Source organism: Musca vetustissima, unplaced genomic scaffold, assembly GCF_032173495.1.
Source record: "Musca vetustissima isolate MV318-11 ecotype Yass unplaced genomic scaffold, APGP_CSIRO_Mvet_v1 utg11960, whole genome shotgun sequence".
Taxonomy (NCBI): Eukaryota; Metazoa; Arthropoda; class Insecta; order Diptera; family Muscidae; genus Musca; species Musca vetustissima.
Genome location: NW_026879281.1, coordinates 205197 through 228803, shown reverse-complemented (window position 1 = coordinate 228803; position 23607 = coordinate 205197). Strand labels below are relative to the sequence as shown.

General features: G+C 32.7%; 1 protein-coding gene across 1 annotated transcript in view; it reads right to left on the bottom strand.

Annotated features, from left to right (window-relative positions):
• The window catches only part of LOC133324100 (glypican-4), a 159616-nt gene that overhangs the window by 11482 nt on the left and 124527 nt on the right, over nucleotides 1–23607 (bottom strand). Inside the window, exons 2-3 of the mRNA XM_061532985.1 lie at nucleotides 9885–10049; nucleotides 4204–4438 (exon numbers count right to left, since the gene is read on the bottom strand). Of these exons, the coding sequence (XP_061388969.1) occupies nucleotides 4204–4438; nucleotides 9885–10047 (398 nt within the window). The 5' untranslated portion in view covers nucleotides 10048–10049. The remainder of the gene's footprint in view (nucleotides 1–4203; nucleotides 4439–9884; nucleotides 10050–23607) is intronic.

Below are 23607 nucleotides of genomic sequence, written 5' to 3'. Positions count from 1 at the left end.
GAAGCCTCCTGACTGTATAAGCAAGGACGCCAATCATTACACAAAACTAGGCAACGATAGATGGCAGTAAAGTACATTTTTGACGGAAGTATTGAGAAAAGGGGAAATACCTTTGCAATATTTGAAGTGAATAAAATAACTGTGGAATGTGTTTTGGGGGTTGTATAAGGAAAACATTTTAGGTCATACACAGTCATAATTTAAGTGCCTAAACTTCTGCGATAGATTCTTGAGGACAATAGATGGGGTAGTTCTGTTGATAGTGTGCTAGACTACAAACCGATGGCTCCTCGGCTCGAAACCCAGCGAATGGAAAAATATTATTTCGAAGTGTTTTTTGAATATTTTAATAACCAACTTCGGAATCAACAAAATTGGAATGACAGGAGATAGCGCTCCATAGGAGGATTGTAAAGATAGATGGCAGCTCATCATATATGATAGGCAGCATTAGAACAATCATCCACTTATCTGCTTTAAACAACAATGATTAATGGAACTAACACAAGGAGATATTGATGCTTTGTGGATATATTGATTCCGAAGTCCCTGGCATTTTAATAACCAATTTCGGAATCAAAAATTAGGGTACCACAAAAAGTATGGTAAACACTAAATAAGCCAGGACCGAAACCACTGTACAAAACCCAAGGAGACATTGTTTCTAGGCAACGATAGATGGCAGCCCATAATCTAGAACAGGCTACATTAAACTAATCATTCACTTAGCTGCATTAAAAAACAATGATTAATGAAACTAACACAAGGACATATTGATGCTTTGTGGATAAAATGCTTCCGAAGCCCCTGACATTTTAATAACCAATTTCGGAATCAACACCAACAAATGGGGATACCACAAAATAGCAATGGAGGATGTTTAGCACTAAATAAGCAAGGACCCTAACCACTGCGCGCAACGCAAAGATACATTGTTTCTAGGTAACGATAGCTGGCAGCCCCATTATTTAGGACAGGCTGCATCACACCAATCATCCACTGAGCGGGAATAAAAACAATGATTAATGAAAATAACCTACATACCCTGGATCCCTATGCAGACAAAAAAGTGGACAATCGCATTTAAATATGAGAAAGTCACTGTAACCAAAATAAAATCTGGGACAGGAACTGAGTAAATTCTATAGGTATATAAAAGTTTAGCTGGTTCTATTTATAGGCACTTTTAATGCAACAGAAACTCTATTTTGTCAAAGTGAACCTGAGCAGTTTCTGTAAGTAAATAAAATTTGAGAACCTGATTACACTGTGCAGCACTAAAATCTTGAATCAATCGAGACCCCCAAAATCTTGAAGCTTGTGATGGTGGAAGAAAATCCCTAGCTGGGTTTAGCATTATTAGCTAAGGTTTTTTTTTAAATTAATTTTTAAAATTAGCACAATTTTCAAATAATACGTACGTATTATTGAGTCTATATCTCGTGAACTATTTGAAATATTGCTTTTCTCTCTTAAGCAATATTTTTCCTCTTAATTAGATCTAAAAATTTTCTCTTGAGATAAAATCAATGAAACAACACCATCATACTGAAAATAGCACAACTGCAAAAAAATTAAAATTTCGACATACTTTTTCCATGTATAATTTTTACTTCAATTTTGTACCTATTTATTGAAAAAAGCATAGCAATTTTTATTTCTATAAACATACAATTGGGAGTGAATTTCTTTGGTTCATCTTGATGAATTTGTGAGGCTATAACTATGTGAAGGAGTCAACCAATGAAAGTTGTTTGATTTGCTATTGGCTATCTTCTTGTCATATACTGTTTGGCCGAGTCAGTAGCAGTTTCTGAAAAAAGTGTGAAAAACATGGAAAAGTATGTCTAAATTTTAATTTTTTGCAGTTGTGCTATTTTCAGTATGATGGTGTTGTTTTATTAATTTTATCTCAAGAGAAAATTTTTAGATCTAATTAAGAGGAAAATATTGCTTAAGAGAGAAAAGCAATATTTCGAATAGTTCACGAGATATAGACTCAATAATAAGTACGTATTATTCAAAAATTGTGCTAAAATCCGCCCCAGTCGAATATTTTAAAAATGAATTTAAAAAAAACCTTAGCTAATAATGCAAAACCCAGCTAGGGATTTTCTTCCACAAGCTTTAAGATTTTGGGGGTCTCGATTGGTTCAAGATTTTAAAGTTGAAAAATGTGTCACTGTGTTATTATTATATTACAAATATTTTTGGCCAATCGTTCTTTCGATATTTAATGAGCCCCTGGACTTAACTAAAATAAATTTGATAATCGGCCAAAAAATATTCCTGTCGATGAAATATTGATAACGTGGAGGCCTTCAAAGATCAATCCAACGAAAGTTCTTTGTGGAAAAAGCACTTTGAAGTGAATGGTAGCATGGGCCTTCGGCTAAACTGATAATGTGACAACTACTCTGTCTTCAGATAAAAATAACAAGAGAAGTCTAACCATTTTGCACCATGACAACGCGAGCTTTAACATATCGGATCAAACCAGCGTCTTTTTAGCCAGCTAAAATGTGTAAATGATAGAGTATCCGCTGGACAGCCCAGACATGGACCCCATGACTTCTAATTATTATCCCTTATGAAGAATGCTCTCTTTGAGCAACGTTGGGCGCCAAATTTTTTCCTGAAGTATTCCGATAAATACGAAAAATGAACAAGAGAATTTGAACCCTTGTGTACCATGACAATGCGAGCTCTTACACATCGAATTAAGTGCGTGGTCTACGACTTTGATAATAAATATTAGTACTTCATTTCATAGATTTGATCATGTGACTACTATTCCGTTTGAGCAACATTGGGCGCCATTTTTTTCTTGAGTCTTCAGAGAAAAAATGCGAAAAATGAACGACAGAAGTTGAACCATTGTGCACCATGACAATGCCAGCTTTTACACATCGGCCAAAACCAGCGCCTTTTTGGCCGGCCAAAATATGTAAATGATGAAATATCCTCTATACAGTCCAGAATTGGACCCCATGACTACTTCTTATAATTGCATATAAAGAATAAAGTGCGTGGTCTTTCGATTTGATGATAAATATTCGCATTTTATTTCATAGATATTGTAGCCCTTAAGGTTCTGCAACTCCGTTCAAAAGCTTGGCCCATGATATTCCCATTAAATATTTATATTATAAATACATTATAGGTATTGTAAAATGTGTCATCCCAAGGAAGTAATCCCTTTATATTCATAGGAAATGCCACCAACGACACTTAATGCCACCAAATAGTCAAACCTATTTAATTTTTTTGCACATTAAAAGAAAATAATTTGGACTAAAACGTTTATTTTTTGGAGTAAAAGGAATAATAAGATATACGCTAAAGAAACCTAAGCAAAAGAAAGGTTGACAAAGTTCACAGTTTAATTTGAAACGTTTGTCAGTTATTTTCTTTATTTGGGTTTCATTTTACAGCAATTGGGAAGAAGCTACGGCGACAAAACAAAAAAGTTCGTTAAGTGCAAGTAACATGAGCCGTTTTTATTTAATTTCTTTGATGACAGGGGGTTTAACAACAAAAATGGTTTACAAAAACAATTCTTGGTTTCCTTTAAAAGTTCTGTCATAGCCTGTGCTGTTGTGTGACAAAATCAGAGCCCTTTTGTTAGTTAAGTTCATAGCCATGGACTTGACCATCAAAATATATCGTATGAATAATACAATATTTGTATGTATATATATGTTGATGACTTGATGTGTGTGGTTGCATGACTGTCAATCATCAAGTTAGTTGTTGTTGTCGTTGGTGTCCATGAATGTCGTCCGATCCGATGATTTTAGCAAACATTGTAAATGTTTTGACCACATAAGCACCGGTTAACAGTTTAGATTTTATGAATGACTTTAAAATGTGGCCCGACACACAATGTACGTATGACAGAAAAAAGGAGAACAAATGTCCATTGACAACTGCAACCAAAACAATAACAAAGAAAACCATCACATGTGTGTGTGTGTGTTCGGACAGCAGAAGTGCGTTTATGTTGTAAAGCTCAAATTACCGTTGTATGGACACAGTTTTTTTGTTTTTCTTTTTTGAAAAGACGCTAAAGTGGAAATTTATACATGGGAGTTTTAAATTTCACTGAAGGCGTATTGTCAAAGCAAGCGTTGGGTGGCTTAAATGTTTCACATATCTCTATATAGTATAATATCATAAATTATTTTTTTATTTTATACTTACTGTTCATCAAACGTATACTGGACATTGAGAACTTGAAACATTTTCTGATACAGGGTACTGAAAAAGGTATCCATTACATTTATGAGATCGCTTCGCCCACGATTATAATAGTTTTCCAATTCACTGAACAAATCCGAAAAGACATAGGCATTCTTTTGATATATTACACCGTAGGTTCGTGTAAACATATTATTGAATTCGGTTTTCGATTCTTGTAATAGTTTGCGAAAATTTTCTGAAAATAAAAAAAAATAAATTATTTAAATATTTTTGGAAAAGATATGAGTTCCGTCAAAAAAGCTCGTGGATTTAAAAAAATTACGAAAAAATTAAAAAATTGTAGCACAATAATAAGAGGCAGTCTACATTCACCACCGAATATGTTTTATAATGTGACATAATAGTTGCATTTTTCTTAATTTCCTTAACCAATTTAGACTTTTTATTGAGCCATGTCAAGTAAAGATGATGTTGGACACTAATTGAGGTATTAACTCAACCCATGATCAATTTAATAGAATTGAATGACAAAATTGCATGAATTGGGATACAAACTATTTTTGGTAAAGACAAAAATTGCTCCTGGTATTGAGAAATATTTTTATGTCTGCAACAAAAAAAATATTCATCGGAGATCCCATTTAATCGTTTATAATGACGGTCAAGGTACCGGCGAAATTATTCGCTATATGCAGTAGTCGTTATAAGCGATAGAAGTTAAAACTTTTTTCCGAACTTCCGGAAACCGTAGTTAAAATAGATATGTCATTTAAAATAGATGTCGTATAAACGATTTTGATTTGGTATTTTGCATTCTTCGTGCGTAAGAGATTTTCTTGCAGAACATTTTTAGCAAAGGTCTATGTTATGGCATATCCTCCATATAATGGTTCTGACCTATTTTCGGTATTTTGAATGTCTTGACCACATTTTGCAACCAATATCTATATAATTTATAACTTTCAGTGGAGAACAGGGTATATGGAATAGTCTCCATATAACGATACTGATCAATGTTGTATTATTTGGAAGTATTTTTAGCATTTCGATTTTTTTTGAGAAAATGTTGAGTAGAAGTCCTATTTTCGATATTTTGGAGGACATTACCGCATTTTCCTATATTGGTATAATAAGTCATTTTAGACTTACAGAGAAAAAAATTCGGGTCTACATTTTATAATAGTATGCCGCTCCATTTTTTTGCTTTTTTAAAGCAGGATTCTTTGAGGCTAAAATATTTCCCGCAAAAATGTTCAATACAGATCCATGTTTTGACATACCACCATAGAAAAGCTACGTTAAATTTTTGGATTTTTTGAAGGTTCTGACCACATCTTTCAATGGATGTGGCTATAATTAGTAATTTCGGGCTTTCAGAGGAAATGGTGATATCCCAGTTTATGTACCATTATGCGATATTTTGAAAGTTTTTGTCGAATTTTCGATCCAATGTGGCTGTGGTTGTGATTTTGGATTATTGGAGACTTAAAGTCTTCTCCGAAGAAAATGTTCAGTAGTATTAAATACATACTATTAAACATAATACCTTCTTCCACACATAGGTACTGTCCTTTTTATAGTATTTTGAGGGCCCTCATCAACTTTTCCAACCAATTTGGCTGTAATTAGTAATTTTTCATACAATGTCCTGGGCTACTTTCTGGATGTTAAAGGTCCTAGCATGATATATAAATCTGTGTATCGTGGTATTTAAGTCAATGGATAAAAAACATCCTGACAGAAAATTTGTATTTGGGATGCTAATCACCATACTCGTATAAGGATATAGATAGAATCTTAACAGATTTTTACGAAACTTAGCATACATCATTCTAGACTCAATTCAGTACGCTATGCCGAATTTCGTGCAAATCGAAAAAATATATGGGATTTGGTGCGTCATTTAGTTAAAATCTAACGAAATATATATGGAAGCTATATTTAAATCAGAACTGATTTTCACGAAACTTACACACATCATTCTAAACTCAAGTCAGTACGCTATGCAAAATTTCGTGGAAATCGAAAGAAATATAGGGGCTTTGGGCTAAAATCGGACGATAATATATATGGGAGCTATATCTAAATCTAAACCGATTTTTACGAAACTTAGCCCTCATCATTCTAGACTCAAGTTAGTACGCTATGCAAAATTTCGTGCAAATCGAAATAAAATCAGATGAAAATATATATAGGAGATATATCTAAACCTGAACCGATTTTCACCAATTCCAATAGGGTTCGTTCTTGGGCCAACTAAATAAGTTGTACCAAGTCTCATCGAAATCGTATTATAAATACGACCTGTATAATTTAACACCAAGAGACGGACAGACAGAGGAACGGACCTGCATCAATTGTCTCAGAAAGTGATTCTATGCATATTCTCAAAAGGATCTATGTGTCTATCTCGTTTCCTTTAGCATGTTACAAACATATGCACAAAGACATATTACCCTGTGTGGTGAAGCGTATAAAAATCATAACATTCTGAGGCTTGAAATTTGTAACAGTTTCCGACACTGGATATTTTTCAGTTAAGTAATTGGGTCATCTCTTTTCAGAGTATCGAATTGTCCTATCGTTGTCCATAGCTCCAATACGGTTCTTTATAGAGAAATTTTATAGTTATTATGGAAGACATGACTGATTAACTTCATTTCCTTTCTAATCACTTGAGATTAACAAGTAATTTAAATTTTATATGAGTCATCATGATCAACATTAGTTGGTTTGAGTTAAATATATAGAAAAATATAAAATTAAACAGAAGCCCGCATGCGCAACAAATGCTGTGGCACTTGAATCCAGCCTTCTAATGTCAAATAGATGCCTCTTGCAGGTTCTATAATTACTACCCCAATCGTCTGACTTGTCATATTTCAATTTCAAATCTAGTCATCATTTGGCTCTCAAAAAATGCAGACTTGATGTTATTTGTCTAAGTCAGGCTACTTGTATTTTTTTTTTCAAAATAATGTATTTAATTTGAGTTAAAAAACATACAATTACAAGTTGCTGTCAAGCGCCATGAATGAATGGAAGAAAAACCCGGGTGCCAAATGACATGTAACATTAAATGACGCCTCTAACCCAGGGCAATTTTTTAATTTTCATTCACAAAAAATAACAAAAAATCGACGACGACAAAAGAAATATTGAGGTTGCAACCTCTTTCAGGAGATTCCAAAACGCTACTTGAAAATATGGTGGCGGTGTAGTGCTGTGTTGAATTGTTGTGTGGTTTGGATTTTGTACAGATGCTTCGCCTTTCTGCATGGTTGGCTGACTGACTGACTGTCTGTCTGCTTGCCTACTGCTGTTCAAACTCTCAAGTGGGTGTTAAACAATTTTCGGCTATAATTTTGTGTTGCTTTTGTCAGTTTTGGTGTTTTGTATTTTTTTTTTCTTTTAATTTCAACAATGTTTTGGAGTCTGTTGGTTGGTGGGTTGTACCTTTTTCAAGTACCACACTGCTGGAAGTCAAAAATTTATTCTAATTATAAACAAACGTATTTAGGAAGTGATTTATGTGCGATTGTTGTTGGTGGTGGTGTATTTGTTACTGTGGTTTATGTTTAGATTTAACAATTGAAATTCAAAACCAGATTTATTGGAAACAAAATATTTTTGTTTTTGAAAACTAGGGTGGAAAATGTCATGTTTTTTATGATTTATACGCGTACATAATCAACAATTATTGGAATTTATATTTTTGATAGGAAAGAAATGAATTATAATTTATTTTTCCAAATAAATTTGGGATTATGCAATGATGAATTTTTGAAATGACCCCACACATCTTTGAAGTGACAAATTGTTGGCATTTTGTTTTCGATAATAAATTATTCGATTTTTAATTAAGTTATATTTTTAGAAGTTTAAAACATATGACAGAAAATTGCAAATGTCGCATTTTTTATTTCGGCATCTAAGTTTCAAGTTAATTTTAAAGAGGCCATGAGTCAGGTTCATTTTAATCATTTCTTGTTATCCTACTTATTAGATCATAGCCTCTGGCAATTCGGTTCTGTATAATCATTTTTTTTTTTCAGAAATAAAATTTTTATTTCTTATTTTTGCAAATTGAATTACAAATATGGAAGATGTGTATAATTCTGTCAGGACGAACAGACTCTACTCTTTGAGTGCTAAGAAAATAATACGTTTAAGACTTCTGGCATCGGTATTATAGAATTGAAGATTTACAACTGTAAAATAAAAAAATCTAGATATTAGTCAAAAATTTTCTATAATAAGAATATTTCGCCAGAACATTGTTAAAAAAGCAAACATAAATGAAACATTTTTTCTCTAAAAAATAATGAGGCATCAGAAAATGAAATTGGAGAAATCGGTCAGATTTACATATAGCATCCATATATATTTTCGTAAGATTTTTTTTAATATTTTGTCCGATTGTGGCAAAATTTTGCACAGCGTACTGAATTCCGCCCTGTTTGATAGCTTCCATACATATTTCTCCATTTCTCGATTTCATACAAAGTATACACCAAAAAGCCTGCATGAAATTTTTCATAGATTTCAGAATGGTATGTTCTATCTACAGGATATTGTACATATTATCATCCCTTGTATGTACCCAAAGTGGTGGAGGGTATTATATAGTGAAACCCGTCCGACTTTTGATCTTTTCTATGAAAAAAATTGTAACGTCTCAGGCCATTTTTTTCTATAGGAAAATATTTATTTGGACTTAAGCTATTTTTTCTATAGGAAAATAAAATATAGGACTCAACTAATATTTGTAGAAAATTCTTTCGGGCCTCTAAACAAATATGAGAGTTCAAGACAATTTGTTTTATAAAAATATTGAGTAGTAGTCCATATATATATACATATATGTCAAAAAAGCTTCAGGCCATGTTTTCCAAAGAAACGGCTCTATAAGAAAATAGTCGATTGTTCCACAAAGAAAAAAATCTGTCACGCTTTTTATACCCTTCACCACACTGTGGTACAGGGTATTATGTCTTTGTGCATATGTTTGTAACAGGCAAAAGGAAACGAGATGGACACATGGTTCCTTTTGAGAATATGCATAGAATCACTTTCTAAGTCGATTTATGCATGTCCGCCCGTCCGTCTGTCTGTCTGTCCATGTTAAATTGTAAACAAAGTACAGGTCGCATTTATGATCCGAATTGGATGAAATTTGGCATAGGTCACTTATTCGGCCCAAGGACGAACCCTATTGAAATTGGGAAAAATCGGTTCAGATTTAGATATAGCTCCCATATATATATTTAACCGATTTAATGTAAACGGTCCCTATATATCTTTCGATTTGCACGGAATTTGTTACAGCCTAATCATTTAGGTCTGGAATAATGCCTACCATGTTTCGAGAAAATCGGTCCAGATTTAGATATAGCTCCCATATATAGTTTCGTCCGATTTCATGTCAATGGTGCCCCAAAGTCCCTATATATCTTTCGATTTGCACGAAATTTGGCGTAACGTATTGAATTAAGCCTAGAGTGATGTCTGCCAAGTTACGAGAAAATCGGTCCAGATTTAGATATAGCTCGTATATATATATATTTCGTCCGATTTCATGTAAATGGTGCACCAAAGTCGCTAAAAAGTTGGGTCACATTTTCTATATAAAATTATTTTTTTTTAATTAAACTACAAAAATCAATCGAATCAATACTCACCATTAAATTTTTGCGCTTTATCACTTAGCGTTTTTGACATCTTTAGGATTTGTTCTTTGGAATGTTTCTCCAATTGTAGACGTGACTGCATGGCCATTTTAGTTTCCATGCTGTGTGTGCAACAAGTGCCCACCGATGGTGATTCACAGTAACGCAGGCCCATTTCTGTAAAGAAAACAAAAAAATATTTAATAAAGAAATATCACTTCAGAAAATTAAATTAACAATTAAATAAATGAATTAACACATTATATTCGGGTAAAGAGGTGGGAAGAGATTTTAACACTTTGCCATGACTAAATAACTCCCCCCCATACAATTTGCTGTGAATTAAAAAAAACACCTTTAAGAATTTTCAGAATTCGTAAGGCTGCTGATTGGTAGTGATGACGAGAAGTGTGCTGAACTAAATCAATATTTGTTAAACCAAAATAAAAAAAAAAATGTGAAGAAAAGAAAAACAAAGTGTGAGAGCTAGCAAGTGCTTGAAACTATTTTGGATTGCATTCTTGTTTGGGAATTTCCAGGAACCGTCTATGGCATCATCTTCATCACCATCGACACTAGACATTTTTGTTCTGCCAAGTAGTTGTGGAAACCAGAAGCACTTAACAAGAATCTCAAAGATTTCTGATGAAAAACAAATAAAGCATCCGAGTGAAAACAACAACAATAATAGCTGCAGCAAGAAAAACAACAATATTAGCACCATAAACCATTTCGGAACGACCATAACAAGAAATCTACAAATCACAAAATAGGGATTATTGCAGGAATTAGAAGATGAAATAAAAGAAATACAAGGCATTGAGGCATGACTGCTGGCAAGTTTGCATTTTCAATATTGGAGGGGGAGGTAAGGAAGGGGAAATTGAGAAGGAGTTGTTTATATGATGACGAAGGTATAAATTGTTTATTTGCAATATTTAAGGTGTTGATATTGATTTTTTTGTACATATTAGAGATGGCTCGGCTTTCTATTAAAGCACTACATAATTTTTGTATATAAGACCCACCTAAAATAGCTACAAATATTAAAAATGTGTATATTATGTGTTAATATATTCAATATATAAAGAAAATACGAGAGCTGTGGACTGATGTTTCAGCATTTATCAGTTCTGCTCTCTGTGTATTGTAGGGTATTCAAAATATTATATCCCATTCTATTGACGACACAACCCAAATAAAGGGCGATAATAGATTCCTTCTATAACACCGTAAGCCATTGGTAAAGCCCACAACACAACATGATGAAATAAAAGAGGATATTGATATTGGTTCTAAGGAGCATTCGAGTATTGTAACGATGATGGTAATGCTGGTGAGGTTTTCATTGAATTCTCTAAGTAACACAAAAAAGCTCATTGATTGAATACACCAGAGTGTGTGAGATGGAGAACCATCTCCTTTAAAGACCATCATCTATCTATCAGCTTCAGCCAAGCATTGAGTTGAGAGATTTCAATATTTACTTGTTTAGTAGCTGTGGATCTACGTACAATGTTTGTAGTTGACATGACAAATACAAAGCTATTATTGTCACCAACACAACAGCAACTGCAGCAACATCAGTGGCATCAATGGTTGAGGTAAGATGTCATCTCAACATCACCATCATCATCATTGCCATACATTTCAAATGCTATTGATTCATAGTCAAAGCCATAGCTGTCGTCATCGACGTCGATGTCTATGCAAAGAATGTCGTTGCACGTTGACAGATGCAACAAACAACCCATAGACAAACCCCATCTAGAACAACAACTCATCCACAGATGGCTGATGGCGGCCTTCAAAAGACAGTAAGTAGAATTTTCAATAGTCGGTAGGTCGTCCGTCTACGTATGGGTATAACACAGATATTTGTTTTTCCGCGTCTATGAATGGTTTATTTCCTTTGGCATTGGGTAGGGTGAAGGAAAATGGGGGTATAGATTTGTTGTAACGCAGATTCTTGTCTCGCCAAACTGAGGGGGAAATCAATGAAATTCATCTGCGTAGATAACAGTGATAAATCGTTGCATACAGAAATGTAAGAATGATTTCTGCGAGGAGTTAGGATGAAATACAACATCGTGATTGCAGAAATGAAACCATGTTCTTTGTCAATTGATTTAACGCATATCTTACATTGCTAAACATTTCCGGTTATGGGAATTTGTAGATGTGATTAATGTTTCTTGGCTTTATTGTGGCAAAGGAAGTTGGCCAAGATTTGTCTATCAAAGGAGAGAAATTATATTAATTTAGCAAATGATTTCTTGGGAATATTTGTTGTTTGAGGGAATATGAAATTTATACATATTTTAAGATGCTGGCAAATATTTATTGAAAATAAACACAGAAACATATTCTAATAAATATTTCCATAATTTCATTCATAGTTCATTTTTCCATATTGTAGACGTATCTCGCTATAAATACATGTAAAAATTCTTATAATCATAAGAAAGTCAATATTTTTTCCAAAAATGTAAACAATTCATTAATATCACAACTAATATCCTACTTCTCTCACTATTTGCGCTCATTTTCCCCTCATTTTTGCAACTGTTTATTTGACTACTGTTTCTGTTGCTAACAACCGCCGATTTACCATCACTCTATTGTGGCTAGTTTTTCATTCCATTGTATGTGTATGAGCTATTTCAAACCACTGCATTGGTGTTACAAAATTCGCACATGTGTTTTCCAAATTATTTCGATAATAAAGTTAATAAGAAGAAACGAGACAAGACATAAAGAAAAAAACTGCCACCACCACCGCCAAATTGCGATGTTCAATTAATGGATTAAATCGATTACTCCATCCTCTTCAAATGACACATATTTGACATATCATATCGATGTAAACATTAACATAAAATTTGACAATAAAAATGTTGGTTTATTTCTATTATTTTCTACTGAACTTGACAATGAATTTTGAGGGTAATAATGGGATTTTGGGACTGTCAAATGTCTATAAAAATGTCAATTAAATTAATATTGGCTGGCGATAAAAATTTATTTAGCAACACTTTTCATGGAGTTAAATAAGTATGAGTATATAAAAATATAAAGAAGGATTAAATGAAGAAAGGATTTACGAGATGTTAAAATTATTAGTGAAGGAGTAATTCTTTTCAAAAAAAAAAAAAAAAATAAATAAATAAATAAAATAATTATGTGTTTTTATTATTTAATTCGAACCTACACTAATTCAAGGATGACTCTTTCAAATTTCAAGTGTTAGCATCAAGTAAAGGCAAGATTGCTTCTCAAACTTTTAACGCGTTTTTCTCGAAATGACGGGCACGATAACTCAAAAAATAATATTTTAATCCGTTCCACATTTTAATACGCTATTCTGTATAAATGTAATCAGTCAAGAATTATTTCTAACTTCGTTAGTAGTCAAAAATGGGAAATTTTCCAAAACTTAAATTTCATAGTTCCGCCAATTTGTTAATTGTTGTGCGATGTTAATAATTCGGGCGTTCCAGTGGTCGAAAAGCATTCCCGCCGTCAAAAAGAAGAATTTTTCTTTAGTTAACAGAAACTTTTCATTGCAAAACTTCGATCATTAAGCTCGACTCGAAAGAGAAAAACTCAACTTAAAAACTCATTCAAATGGTCAGGAAAAAATCAAATAAAAAAAATATATAAACAAATACAAAAGAAAACCAGTAGGCGGAGCAGTATAGTCGGACGTGGATATGTTATATATATATATATATATAATTTCCACAAAAATCTAACTTTCTGATCTATAGATCGACTCGAGAAAACACAGAAAAAAAATAAGTTTTCGGGCCACTTCATCCCAAACTTATTATGTGATCATCATCTAAAAGCATTCCCGCCGTCGAAAAGAAGGATTTTTCTTTAGTTAACAAAAACTTTTCATTGCAAAACTTCGATCATTAAGCTCGACTCGAAAGAGAAAAACTCAACTTAAAAACTCATTCAAATGGTCAGGAAAAAATCGAATAAAAAATAAACATTGCAAAAGAAAACCAGTAGGCGGAGCAGTATAGTCGGACGGGGATATGATATACATATATATATACATAATTTCCACAAAAATCTAAATTTCTGACCTATAGATCGACTCGAGAAAACACAGAAAAAAAGATAAGTTTTCAGTCCACTTCATCCCAAAATTATTATGTGATCGTCATCTAAAAAAATTAGTATTTGGTCCATTTTATCCCCTAATATTAACCGATCTTTACCAAAAACAATAGGGGTCTTCATTGGCCAGAACCCATCCTACATGCAAAATTTCGTGAAGATTGGTCCATAACTGTTTACAAATTATAATGGACAGACGGACGGACGGACACACATGTCTAGATCGACTCAGCTAGTCGAGATATGACGATCGGTATACCTAAAGGTGGGTCTAGGACCAATATTTCGCGGCGTTACAAACTCTTCGGGCCACACAAAGCTATAATACCCTGACAACATAGTTGTGTAGGGTATAATTATGTCAATTGATTCTTAAATAGAGAATGGGTGGGTTCCCTTAAGTGCAAATTAAAAATACGAGCTTTAGAAAAGTCGTACCAGTTTTCCCAACCAATATTGCATTCATTTTTATTCTTTAAATTTAAGAATTGCTCAGATATGGATGTTCCCTCAAATTCCGTACTGAGATCCATACTCATTTGAATTTTGTATGCCCATATCGTCGGATTTGTGAGTTTAGTCCTGGATATTTTGTGTTCAAGTCAATGTAACTGAGCTGATATGTATGCGAACATTTTAGCCTTGCAAAGCTTTAAATGAACTACATACGTTACTCATTTGAATTTGCTACAAGCTCAGAAGCATCTGTTCCAAATAAGTGTTCACCTTCGATGCTTGAAACTTCCCTTATTTCACACAGTCCGCTATGAAACTTAAAATATTTTCAACTTTTAAAACACTATGTGCACCATGTATCTTTCTTAAAGTTTTGTTCGAGCACACATAATTGTTTCCCCCATGGTATAATGTTTGATGCCTAAATTAGCGATAATAAAGACGACAGGAACCAAATGTTTTGTCGACAGGCTGCCTATCAGAGGAATACAAGAAGAAGAAGATGAAGGAAAAGTAACAATTATTCCTTAGAGGAATATTAACACATCTCAAAACTGATTACTTGCCACAAATATGTAACGAAATTCACACACACATACATACGCACAACAAAAGAAAACATTATATACCATTTTATTTGAAAATATCACCAAATGAACTTGGAAGAAAGGCAACATTAACATTAGAATGTGTCGCAAATTATTCCTAATAAGAAATGGTCTTATGAGAAAATATTCAAAATAAAATGAAGATAATTTTTTAATAAGAAAGCTTCTTTACATGATTTTGAAATTCACAAGTCTCAATTTTTATTAGGATGCTTTAGTTGTACATTCATGGTTTAGAAGTATTTTTAGATATTTTTTTAGTATTCCGTTCTTAAGAAGCGAATTTAGACTTAGAGTCTGTTTAGTGATAACAACCACCATTACTTCTTTTTCATAATCCAAGTTCTGATTTTAGATTTTATTGAAAGTAAAAGAGACCCATTTTCATACGTATACAAATTCCTTTAAGTTCCAAAATTTAACTAAACCCCCTATGTTATAGTCATGGCAACCCCATATTATATCTCTCTCATTTAACTTTTGAAATTGTGGTTTTTCATTTTCAAAATATCATTAAAATAAATTACAAAAAAAACTAAATTCTACAACTCTCATAAATTTCTTCGCTTGAAAATAATATTCATGAGATGAAATGACAGAAGATATGAAATAATTGTACCACAACAACAAAGTTAGACCCCACGAAGTTAGTCGTTAGTGAGTGGGGGAGGGAGGATGTTCCGGAAAACTTTAATTATGTGGTACATATGCATGTTAGATAAACATTATAAATTTAACACTTGTGGCTGTTGGAAAAATTATGAAAACTTTTAAATGGCAAAAAAAAAAATACACACACACAAAAACGAAACTTCAAATTAATGTCACTAAGCTTGGTAAATGAAAAATAAAAAGTGGGAGGGCGTGCGTGAAAAATGTCCCATAACATAATAAGATGTCTATCATTATAGGGGAGGGGCAATAACACATGTGGTTAGTTTTTTGTTGTTGTATTTTTTCATTTTTGTTATTATGAAGTAGGTTGTCCAGTACCCAATTGTTGGTAATTGTTATTGTTCGTGTCGTAAAACAAATATGTATAAACAGTTCTAGTTAAATCAACATACACACACAAATACAGTTTAGTAAGCACATAAATATAATAATGTTGGGATATGGATGGTCTAAACTAAATGCTAAATGACCATAAACGCAACATTTGTGTTTATGGGCCAGGACATTTTGTGTGTTCGAGGCTAGGATAGCTGGGATGGAATGTATCAGGAAATTTTGAATTTACAACGAATTAAATGATATACATAAGAGTGTATGACACATTACAATGTCATGAGTTACTAATTTTATATGTTGAAGGCAATTTTTTATCATTACAAAATAATGAAGTTGGTACTGAGAGAGTACATATCGAACTGCAATAAAAAAAAAACACGAATTGCAGATGTATAAGATTGACGCTAAATAGCATTTAATTGTCATACAGCAAACACAGTGTATTATATCCCCAACTATAAACATGTGGGTCCATGCGAGAATCGAGAGGAATTTTTATAAAATGTTGGGCATGATAACTCCTCACTGGAACACAGGACTCCGAAAATTCCTACGGCATAAGAAAGAGTACATGTCTGGCTCTCGTATGAACAGGGAATATTGAAAATATTCCAACAAAACTAAGTTAAAAAATATGGAATATCTTCACCAATTGAATTTATCCTACACGATAGCTATATACTCACAGAGAAACGCATCAATATTTGGAAGTGATTGGATTACTAGTTCTTGAGAAATCGTGCCCGCCAGTTTAAAAAAAACCCGGTTTCGAGAAAAATGCGTTTAAATTTTGAGAATCGTTCTTGCCGTCACTTGATGCTAACACAATAAATCGGCTATAGCTTCAAGAGTTGTTGAGATTTTCACATGAAATTTTATAGCGACATTCTTGAATTAGTATAGGTTCGAATTCAGTTTCATAATCTCTATTGCAAAGTTGTCGAGACTTCTCTGCGCCTGTTGTTTTGCTATATCAAATGTATATAATTGTATGTCAAATATGACACAAGTTTACGACACACCATCGCCTTGAACATTAACATAAAATGTCGTAATAAAAACATGTTGGTCTATTTATTTTTTTGTTTTATTTTCTGCTGAACTTGGCAATGAATTCTGAGGCCATTACGAGGGGGGTGTTTTGGGTCTGTCTAATTTCTATAAAATTGCCAAGTAAATAAATGTTGTCTGGTGATAAAAATTAATTAACCAATAATTTTGATAGAGTTAAATAAATTAGAGTCGATAGATTAAGAGGTCTTAGAAAGGGGTCAAATACATTGGTAAATATATTGACAATCATACCACGGAAGAAGAAAAACGAATGGGTTTTTATAAAACACTTATTCTTGTAGGGAACCGAACTGACTTCCTAGAGGTGACGGATGTCCTTGAAGGCTCACAAATAAAGTTTTTATGAAGACTATAAATACTAGCTTATCGTAGTCTAGAAACGATACATTAGAAGAGCCGATAAAATACCAGTAAATAAGACCATCAAGGATCTCTAACAGTCGACCATTTTAGGGTTTGTTATAGGAAATCAAAAATTTATGTTTTGGAGAATACTTACAGAACAGCATAAAAACTTTTTTTGTAGAAAAAGTTTCAGTATTGAATAGCCGAAATGTCAACATATAGAGGACCAGAAATGTGTTCTTGAAAAAATCGTGTCCTAGTAGGCCTCCATTTTAAAAAACTTAGTAAGTATACTTAAAGAACAACTTATTATAGAAATTCACAAATGTTATTCTAAAGAAAATACTTCTGAAAAAAGATATTATATACCTTCTTATGAAAGCCAATAATAAATATTGCATAAAATTTCAGAAAAAACTAATAGAAAGCCTCAAGTGATTTCTCCTGGAATACCAAATCGGTCTTCTTATAGAAAATAAAAAAAAAAAATGATTTCTAGGGATGTTTTCTTATAAAGATCTCAATGATGCTCAAAAATCTGAATGGAATCATTTTGAAAATACCAGATTTTTGTGTATTGTTAGAAAGGATAGAAGACACTATACGACTGTTTACAGAAAAAATATTGTGTATAGAATGCCATTAAATAGCATCATTGTTTTCCTACATTCAAGGGGTCTTCATTTCTTTTGGCAGAATTCTTTAACAGATCTTCTATTCACAGAAGATATTAATGGGACCAAAACATTTATCAGACCTATATTGTTAGAATAATTTCAAGAGGGTACTTCTGTGGATACCTGACTCCAGAGCCAGGTATATGTAGATAGTTTATATTACTGTTCCTAGAAGATAGTAAAAATGTCTTTGTAGACAGAAACGCTTCAAGAGGTATTTTATAGGCGTTTCTTAGAATATTCTCAAGAAGTCTTCCATAGGTAACTTACTCTAGTGTCTGACTTAAAGAGGCTTAAAGCTGGGAAGTTCTTTAAAGAGGAAGAATTATTTGCAGGCTCTTCTATAGAATGAATGATTCCTCCGAAGTTAAGATAAAACCAGTGATACCCTACACAACTACTACTGAAATCTAAATTTCTGCAGATCTATATTTCGCGAAATTTGCACCCTCTTGACCGATTAGAGGTCAACGGGTCATCATTCTTAGTCTGGAATTTCTTCTGATTAACATTTTTCCGGAAGGAACATTTACGCCATAAGATTCACAATTTTTTCACTGATAATTATCAAAACAGCAATTGCAAATACTTGGTCAGATCACCTTCCCAGCGAACAATTTTTTATGCTCCGCAGATAACTGTGGCGTCTAGAAAACCAGAAAAAATAAAGTTTCCGGCCCATTTTATGTCCTAATCCGATGATTAATGAAAGTTATAGGCGCCGTATCATTATCATAACCGGAACTTCATGTAGAATTTCAAAGCGATTGGCGTGATATTTACGACTTCTAGTGTGGTAATGGCAATTCTAAACAATATCAGAATACGTAGACATCTATAAGTATTTTAGTATAAATCTTCAATCCGAGTATTGAAAGGTCAATCACTTAGGGGGAAATATATACACCATTAAATACAAATTTTATAATTTTTCAAATAAAAAGTTTTGTGGCCAGTTCATCCCCTAAATATTAACGGATCATTATTCTTCTTCTTAGGCAAGACGTGGTCTTACTTGCATAATTTCCAGGCGGTAACTGTGACCTGTAGCCTGTTTACAAATTATAATAGACAGACGGAAGGTTCAGCTAGTATATAACGATCGGTGTACCAAAAAGGTGGGTCTAAGACCAATATTTTGCGGTGTTACAAACTATTGGCAGCCACACAAAGCTATAATATCCTGGCAACATAATTGTTTAGGGTATAAAAATCAACTGATATTCTCTAAATAAAATAGTTCACAATTTTCTATAAAGACATTCAGCAGTTTTTTAGATGCAGAAAACTCTCTGCTTTTATACTATAGACAATAGTTTATCAACGGTGAATGGAGGGCTTTCCACTGGTTTTCTAAAAATAACGAGCCTTAAGCAGATCAGCATTTTTATTGACTATAGACCTTCAGGTATTTTGAGAACACAAGGCTTTTAACAGGTCTTTTATAGATAGAAGAACGTCGGACAATAATTTATGGACAGAAAACAATCAAGATATCTTTCACACACAGAAAACATTCAAATATAGCAAGGATAAAATATATTTAAAAAGTCTTACTGCAAGTCTTCGATGAGCGATTTTCTGTGGATCTTCAATCTACAGAAAATATTGAGTAGTAGTTCTATTTATAAAATAATTTTTATAGGCATTTTATAGATAGGCTTTATAAAGACCAAAGAGCTTCAACGGATCTTAAATATATAAAATATCTTCGACTGTCCATCTATAGAAGGGATTTCATCTGATGTTCCGAACACATACGACTCTGAACAATTCGTTTATAATTTTTTTTAAAGAAGTCCAATATAAATCATATATTTAAATTAGTATTTTTTTTAATTTAATTTCATATTTACCAATCTTTTCCCCTACCAAAATATCCATTTAAAAATGGCCATTTAAAGCCATCTTCCCTGTCAGCTAGTTAGCTTTAATGGATATTGTTTTGGTCATATTTAGAAATGAAAACTCCATAGAGGGTGGTTGTAGCACAAATATCTAAAAATAAATTTTATGGAACATCATGTTCTATAAATAAGGCCATAAGCCAACAGATGAGATTTATAAATAAAAGCAAGGAAACGCAAACACATGTATACTTACACGCACACACACTCACTCACATAAGAAGAACATCGATTTATAGATTAGTAGGTGAAAATCATAAACATATTTCAACCATATACAAGATTGCGTGTATAGTTTTCCTTTTTTTGGACAACGAAAACAACCCTCTGGCAAATAATGGGAAAAACGGCTAACATTTTTTCTTATTTCTCAATGTTTTACAGGAAACAAAGGGTCTAACAAAAAACCCAAAATTCATTAAGCTCAATGGATATGAGCAACAACAATGCTTTGATGCATGCTTTCTCAACATGGCCACAATGGCGATGATGATGATAGCCATTAGACTTTCCTTTTTAGCTATTTCCTGGTGAAAGTGCGTGTTTTAGTTTGTTACACAACGGATTCAAGTTCATCCCAGCCACCCTTGTTTTTGCCTCTGTCTGGCCCATTACATGCAAAAGGAGAGCGTTGTATATGGTGTCGTTCTCGACTCACACAAAGGTTAATGCAAAAAATTGTTCACTTAAAACAGTGCCATTGGCATTGTCGGGCATCGTCATCGTCACCAATGAATGTGCCACACCAACCCCCTTTGATGAGGACGAAGACGACGACAGCAAGGCAACGCATGTCTAGGACTAGACTACACCACTACAGTTATGTTAAATAAAGGAAACCGGATAGAGAAACAACAGTGAAATGGCATTTAAAATGATTTACGGTTAACACACAGACACACACCCAGGCACACTTCCCTTTGCCGAGAAATGTGAAAATATAAATCGGAATTGGCAAACCTCTGAACATTAAAGTGAAGCAAAAGAAGTGTGCACAACAACAACTCCAACCGTGCTAGATAAAGTCAGTCACCGGGAGTCAGTCCTTCAAAATGAAGTGAAAAATTACAACACCCCAATGCCATTGAAAGCTTTTTGGGCTGTTCCAACTCGGTCGAAAAAAAACGGAAACAAAATCCTGTGTGAAAAATTACAATTTATTTCCCGTCAATGGCGGCAAACACCTAGTTCCCAATGTGGCTGCCAAAAATAAATATTTTTTTAAACTCGAGGAAAATGTTCATGACTTTAATATATCCCATATAAACAAATAGGATGGCTCCTAAGGAGACATTTATAGAAGGACCACATTTAGGTAGATAGAAGGCCTTTATGATTTGTTATAAATATAGAATATGATTCAGATCATTAAAAATCGGCAGGACCTTTTACAAGTAAAATTCCATTATAGGGTCTTCCATAGACCCTTTCTGTAGCCAGAGAACATTCCAGAGGTCTTCTGTAAAATTGATAGCTTTAAAATTCATAGGGGATTTTCAGAGATTTTTAATAAAGAGTATATTTTCAAGAGGTCTTCGAGAGATATTCTATAGATAGTTGGTTTTCAATAGATCCTCCTCTCATGAAGGAAAAAACAAATCAAAAGGTCGTGTGTATATTGGAAATATTAAAAAAGACCCTAAACTAATTTAACTACTTTTTTATCGCAGTAAAATGCAATTCAGCTAAGTTATTTTAATTTCAAATGAAATTAAGCTAAGTTTCTCTAAAGCGAAACTAAATGTAGCAACGTTTTTCAATAGGAAAAATTCAATTCAGCAGAGATATAAACTCACTTAAACAGGTTATTTCTGAAGATGAACTAATTGCAGCACAGTAAATCGTAGTAAAATGCGTTTCAGTAACGTTGTTTTAACTGAACATAAAAATTCAGCTAAGTTTTTCGTAAGTAAACTCCATTCAGCTAATTTGTTCTAATGAAATTCACAATTAACCTAAATTTTTTGGATTCAAAATCAATTAAAGTGAAGTTTTCTTTAAGAAAACCCTAATTCAGCTGGAGATCTTTATATATTTAAAACAATGTAGCTCAGTTTTTGTAAAAAAATCTCAATTCAGCAACATTTTTAGATGGCAAATCACAATTCAATAAAGTTATTTTAATTGCAAATCAAATTCAGCTATGTATCGAAGCGAAACTAAACGTAGCTGAGTTTTTACATATAAATTCACAATTCAGCAAAGTTTGTTTATATATAAACTCACTTAAACAGGTTATTTCTGAAGATGAACTAACTGCAGCAAAGTAATTCGTAGTAAAATGCGATTCAGCAAAGATATTTTAACTAAACATGCAATTCAGCCAAGTGTTTTTCTTAAGAAAAACTAAATTCAGCTAATAATAATAATTCAATTCATCGTAATAAAATGTATTTCAGCAAAGTTTTTCTATCGAAATTCACAATTCAGCTACAATTCTTCGATTAAAAAATACATTTGAGGAATCAATTCAGCAGCATTATTAGATGACAAATCACAATTCAACAAAGTTTTCTTTATGAAAACTTAAATTCAGCTAAGAATATTCATAAGACAACTCAATTCATCGTAATAAAATGCGATTCAACAAAGTTATTTTAACTAATCATACAATTCAGCTAAGTATTTCGTAAGTAAAATCAATTCAGCTAAGTGTTTTTTTTATCGAAATTCACAATTCAGCTAAATTTTTTCGATAAGAAATCTATTTTATTGAAGTTTTTAAAACTTAATTAAGTTTTTGTATAAAAAAATCACAATTCAGCTACATTTTTAGATGGCAAATCACAATTCAACAAAGAAAAACTAAATTCAGCTAACAATATCCATAAGAAAACGCAATTTATCGTAATAAAATGCGATTCATCAAAGTTATTTTAACTAAACATACAATTCAGCTTAGTATTTTTTCAAAAGTAAACTTAATTCAGCTAAGTTTTTCTATCGAAATTCAGAATAAAAAAATTCATTTTAAAAAAGTTTTCTTTAAGAACAACATAATTCAGCTGGATTTCTTCATGGAATAAAGCAATTTAGCTAAGTTTTTCTATACAAAATCTCAATTCAGCAAAATTTTTAAATAGAAAGCATATCTAAAAAATGTCTGGTGACAAAATTTTCAATTTTATTTCGAGTGTATTTGGAAGTGTAGAAGCAAAAAACCATTCATAATATAAATGTCCTTAAAATGCCACTGATTCTTTTCAACACGGTGTTGCAAGGACCAAAAAAAATATGACAAAAAATCACTCTCTCTCAACGAATTAAACAAATGTTACATTTTTGTTAAGCATTACATCTGGGGGAAATCAGAAACTGTAACAAGATTTTTTTTTTGGGTTGGAGATATGCTGCTGTTTCTCTGTGTGTGCTTTGCATCTGAGGGTTTCTGCATGTACCTTCTGATGATGGTGAGGACAACCAGCAGCAGTAGAGACGTTTAACTTTAAATTTACCCCCAGACATTTGTTGTAATTTTTTCGTTTTTTTTATTTGCCAGCAGATGATGGAGGGGATGGATTTTCGC